At 47.7% G+C, this 5867-nt stretch overlaps 1 protein-coding gene across 4 annotated transcripts in view; it reads right to left on the reverse strand.

Moving 5' to 3' along the window:
* The window catches only part of LOC109925779 (cyclic AMP-responsive element-binding protein 3-like protein 4), an 8495-nt gene that overhangs the window by 1542 nt on the left and 1086 nt on the right, over positions 1-5867 (reverse strand). For all 4 annotated transcript variants that reach the window (XM_048620475.1, XM_048620472.1, XM_048620474.1 and 1 more), the window contains exon 2: positions 5348-5520. In XM_048620475.1, coding sequence (XP_048476432.1) covers positions 5348-5509 — 162 coding nt within the window. In that variant the 5' untranslated portion in view covers positions 5510-5520. The remainder of the gene's footprint in view (positions 1-5347; positions 5521-5867) is intronic.

The following is a 5867-nucleotide window of genomic DNA, read 5'->3' on the forward strand; positions in this document are numbered from 1 at the left end:
GTGGCGAGTGAGTGTGGGAGAGAGGGGGCGAGGGAGTGCGGGGGGGATGAGTCAGCGCAGGAGAGAGGGGCAAGTGTGAAGGAGAGAGAGAGAGAGAGAAAGGGGGCAAGTGCGAGTTCAAGAGAGATTGGTTTCAGTCCAGGATTGTGGAGGCATAGTTAGTAAGTTTGCAGACGACATCAAAATTGCTGGTACAGTAGACAGTGAGGAAGTTTATCTAAGATTACAAAGGGATCTTAATCAATTGGGCCAATGGGCTGAGGAGTGACAGATGGAGTTTAGTTTGGATAAATGTCAGGTGTTACATTTTGGTAAAACAAACAGGGAAGGTGATATACAGTTAACGTTAGTGCCCTGGGTAATGTTGTTGCACAGAAAGACCTAGACGTGTAGGTATATAATACTTTGAAATTGGCATGTCAGGTAGACAGGATGGTTAAGGTGGCGTTTAGCAGGCTCACCTTCATTACTCAGACCACGGAGTGTAGGAGCTGGGACGTCACATTGAGGTTGTACAGATTGTTGGTGAGCCTCTTCTGGATTACTGTGTCCAGTTCTGGTCACCCTGTTGTGGGAAGGATACCATTAAACTGGAGAGGGTTGGGCATGCATTTGTTGCCCATCCCTAGTTCCCCTTTGAGAAGGTGGGGGTGAGCTGCCTTCTTGAATTGCTGCAGCCCACCTGCTATGGTTGACCCACAATGCCATTAGGGAGGGAATTCCAGGATTGTGACCCAGCGACAGTGAAGGAATGGCGATATATTTCCAAGTCAGGATGGTGAGTGACTTGGAGGGCAACTTGGAGGTGGTGGTGTTCCTATGTATCTGCTGCCCTTGTCCTTCTAGATGGAAGTGATCATTGGTTTGGAAGGTGCTGTCTGAGGATCTCTGGTGAGTTTCTGCAGTGCATCTTGTAGATAGTACACACTGCTGCTACTGAACATTGGCAGTGGAGGGAGTGGATGCTTGTGCGTGTGGTGCCAATCAAGCGGGCTGCTTTGTCCTGGATGGTGTCAAGCTTCTCGAGTGCGGTTAAAGCTACACTCATCCAGGCAAGTGGGGAGTATTCCATCACACTCCTGACTTGTGCCTTGTAGATGGTGGACAGGCTTTGGGAGCCAGGAGGGGAGTTACTTGCCCAGGATTCCTATCCGCTGACCTGCTGGTAGCCACTGTGTTTATGTGGTGAGTCCTGATCAATGATGATCCCCAGGATGTTGATAGTGGAGGATTCAGTGATGGTAACACTATTGACTGTCAAAGGCTGGTGGTGAGATTGTCTCTTATTGGTGATGGTCATAGCCTGGTATTTGTGTGGCGCGAACGTTACTTGCCACTTGTCAGCCTAAGCCTGGATATTGTCCAGATCTTGTTGCATTTGAATACGGGCTGCTTCAGTATCTGGGCAGTTGTGAATGGTGCTGAACATTGTGCAGGAATCGGCAAACATCCCCACTTCTGACCTTATGATGGAGGGAAGGTCAAAGAAGTTGGGCCCAGGACACTACCCTGAGGAACTCCTACAGAGATGTCCTGAAATGGAGATGATTGACCTCCAACCACCACGACCATCTTCGTACATGTCAGGTATGACTCTGACCATCAAAGTTTTTCCCCCGATACCCATTGATTCCAGTTTTGCTAGGACTCCTTGATGCCAGACTCGGTCGAATGCAGGCTTGATATCAAGGGCTGTCACTCTCACCTCACCTCTGGAATTCAGTTCCTTTGCCTGTGTGTATGAACCAAGACTGTAATGGAAGTCAGTAGCTGAGGGGCCCTGGCGGAACCCAAACTGGGTGACACTGAGCAGGTTATTGCTGAGCAGGAGCTGCTTGACACCTTCCATCACTTTACTGATGATCGAGAGGAGACTGATGGGGCAGTAATTGGCCAGGTTGGATTTGTCCTGCTTTTTAATGTACAGGACATACTTGGGCCATTTTCCACATTTTCAGGTAGATACAGTGTTGTAACTGTACTGGAACAGCTTGGCTAAGGGAGCGGCAAGTTCTGGAGCACAAGCCTTCAGTACTATTGCCGGAACGTTGTCAGGGCCCGTCCCCTTTGCAGTATCCACTGCTTCCAACTGTTTCTTGATATCACGTGGACTGAATCGAATTGGCTGAAGACAGGTATCTGTAATGCTGGGGACCACTGGAGGAGGCCGAGATGGATCATCTACACGGCAGTTCTGGCTGAAGATTGCTGCGAATGCTTCAGCCTTATCTTTTGCACTGATGTGCTAGGCCCTTCCATCATTGAGGATGGGGATATGTGTGGAGCCTCCTCCTCCAGTGAGTTGTTTAATTGTCCACCACCATTCATGACTGGATGTGGCAGGACTGCAGAGCTGAGATCTGATCCATTGGTTGTGGGATCGCTTAGCTCTATCTATCACTTCCTACTTATGTTGTTTGGCATGCAAGTAGCCCTGTTTGGTGGCTTCACCAGGTGGACACCTTATCTTCAGGTATGCCTGTTGCTGCTCCTGGCATGCCCCCCTGCACTCTCCATTGAACCAGGGTTGATCCCCTGGCTTGCTGGTAATAGTTGAGTGGGGGATATGCCAGGCCTTGAGGTTACAGATTGTGCTGGAGTATAATTCTGCAGTTGTTGCTGGCCCACAGTGCCTCATATATGCCCAATCTTGAATTGCTAGATCTGTTTGAAATCTGCCTCATTTAGCACAGTGATCGTGGCACACAACATGATGGAGGTTATTTTCAATGTGAAGGCTGGACTTGGTCTCCAAAAGGACTGTGTGATGTTTGCTGTTACTGATACTGTCATGGACAGATGCATTTGCAGTTGGCAGATTGATAATAATGAGGTCAAGTATGCTTTTCCCTCTTGTTGGTTCTCTCATCATAATGCAGACCCAGTCCAGCAGCTATGTCCTGTAGGACCCGACCAGCCGATCTATAGTACTGCTGCCGAGCCACTCAAGGTGGTGGACATTGAAATTCCCCCACCCAGAGTACATTTTGTGCCTTTGCCATCCTCAGCGCTTCCTCCAAATGTTGTACAACATGGAGGAGTACTGATTCATCAGTAGGAGGACGGTAATGTGGTAATCAGCAGGAGGTTTCCTTGCCCACGTTTAACCTGAAGCCATGAGACTTCATGGAGTCTGGAGTCAATATTGAAGACTCCCAGAGCAACACCCTCCCAACTGTAACCCACTGTGCTGCCACCTCTGCTGGGTCTGTCCTGCCAGTGGACAGGACATATCCAGGGATGGTGATGGTGGTGTCTGGGACATTGTCTGTAAGGTATGATTCTGAGTGTATTACTGTGTCAGGCTGTTGCTTGACTCGTCTGTGAGACAGCTCTCCCAATTCTGGCACTAGTCCCTAGAAGTTACTGAGGAGGACATTGCAGGGTCAACAGGGGTGTTTCTGCTCGTCTTTTCCGGTGCCTAGGTCGATGCCAAATGATCCGGCCAGTTTCATTTCTTTGAGACTTTGTAGCAATTGGTACAACTTAATGGCTTGCTAGGCCATTTCAGAGGGCAGTTGGAAGTCAGCCACATTTACCAGGATGTTGCTGGAACTGAGGGTTTGAGATATAAAAAAATAAAATTCAAATATAAAAATAATGAAAATGGAAAGGCTGGGACATATTTCACTGGAGCTTTGGAGGTTGAGAGGTGACCTTATAAAGTCACAAGGGACAGAGATGAGATGAATGACAAGGGTCTTTTCCCTCAGGTGGAGGAGTTCAAAACTGGGGAGGGGGGGGCATATTTTTAAGGTGAAAGGAGACAGATTTAAAAAGGGTACGAGGGGCACCTTTTTTGTTTTACAGAGAGTGGTTCATGTGTGAAATGAACTCCAGAAGTCATGGATGCAGGTACAGTGACAACACTTAAAACACATTTGGATAAGTTCATGAATAGAAAAGGTTTGGAGGGATATGGGCCAAATGCAGGCAGGTGGGACTAGTTTATTTTGGGATGATGGTCAGCGTGGATGAGTTGGACTGAAGGGTCAGTTTCCGTGCTGTATGATTCTATAACAACAGCTGCCATTGATACAGCACCTTTGCTGCAGTAGAACCTCCCAAGACACTACACTATGGTGATAATCAAAGAGCAGGACAGTGTTTCAGGTAGAAGTGACTTATGGTCTAGGCCGGAAGGTCAGGAGCAGCTCAGAATCAGCAAACGATTTAGCAGCAAGAGTAGACCATTTGTCCTCTCCAGCCTGCTCCACCAGAGAATGGGATCACCGGTGATATGGTTGTGTTCCCACATCTCCCTGCTAACCCCCTTATTCATCAAGAATGGATCGACCGCTGCCTTAAAAAAATATTCAATTACCCCCTCCCCCCACACTTTCTGGGGAAAGCGTTCCACACACACAAGGTCCTCAGAGAGAAAAAGAACACTGCTGGAGACAGGAGATCTGCTAACACCAGGGAATCTGCTGCCCACCTGAACTCAAGCTACCTCTTATTTTTAACCTGTTTCCTCTCATCCCACAAGGGCAAACATTCTTTCTGCATTCACACACCAATCCCCCAACACACACAGTCAGAGGTGTGCAGCTCCAAAACAGACCCTTCGGTCCATCTCATCTATGCTGACCAGATATTTCAGATAAATCTAGTTCCATTTGCCAGTAATTGGCCCGTATCCCTCTAAACCCTTCCTATTCATATACCCATCCAGATGCCTTTAAAATGTTGTAAAGGTACCAGCCCCCACCTATTCCTCTGGCAGCTCATTCCATACCCAGTACTCTCAGATCCTACATGTCTCAATTAGAGCATCCCTCATTCTTTGAAACTCCATTGGACACAGACCAGCCTGCCCCACCTCTCCTATGAAGATAACCTCCTCAATGCCAAGATCAGTCCAGTGAACCATCTCTGAAATGCTTCTAACTGCAACAATACCCTTCCTTAAATAACACACAAATTACGAGGAGCAATAGGCCATTCAGCCCCTCCAGCCTGCTCCACTATTCGATAACATCACGGCTGATCTGTGTGTTTTGAATTCCACATTTCCGTCTAGCCCCAGTAACCACTGATTCCTCTGCCTGCAATGATCAGGAGACCAGTCCTGTACAATTACAGCAAAAAAACTTTCCTTCTTTTTGATTCCATTCCCCTTGTAATAAACTACAACACTCCATTTCCTACAGTGTAAAGGTGGGGGGGCAGCGGGCAGTGAAGTTGAGGGGGTTAGGGGAGAATTCCAGAATGTAGAGCATAAACTGGGGGTTTGGGGTCTGCCCCTACCCCATGGGAGTTTACGGTCTGTACACCAGTGTTTTCAGGATGTCAATACTCAGGAACGTGTGGGTGTGTGGGTGTGTAGCCCCACCAAGCCACTCACATTGGTTGTGGGAACTGCCCACTCCTCCAAGAGCTTTTCCAAAGTAGTGCCATTATCTTCCTGACCGGGATACGAGCTGTTTGAAGCAGAATACCCACTTTCCAGGAATACCGTGTACTCCCGATAGTAAACACCCAGAGGCTCCTCATTGGCAGCATTCATTCTTCTCAAACCTGGAACCAATCAACAATCAAAACTCCAGGCTCCCATCAAACCCTCACAGCCCAGGGTTAGATATCGAATAAAGTCCCCTCTACACTGTTGTCGCCATCAAACACTCCCAGGACAGAGACAGCATGGGGTTAGGGGTTAGATACAGAGTGAACCATGCACTCCTTTAAACAGAAAGTCACAAACCATACTGATCCCAACAATAGCAAGATATAGAGTAAAACTCTCCCTACTCATTTATACTGAAAGTAAAGTCTACTCTACTTTTTTTAAAAAGCTGGAATCAAAGCATCCACAACTCTTTAAAACTGAAATTACAGCATCCTCTGGTCTGTCCCTATCGAAAGCT

Source organism: Rhincodon typus, chromosome 46, assembly GCF_021869965.1.
Source record: "Rhincodon typus isolate 14 chromosome 46, sRhiTyp1.1, whole genome shotgun sequence".
Classification (NCBI taxonomy): Eukaryota; Metazoa; Chordata; class Chondrichthyes; order Orectolobiformes; family Rhincodontidae; genus Rhincodon; species Rhincodon typus.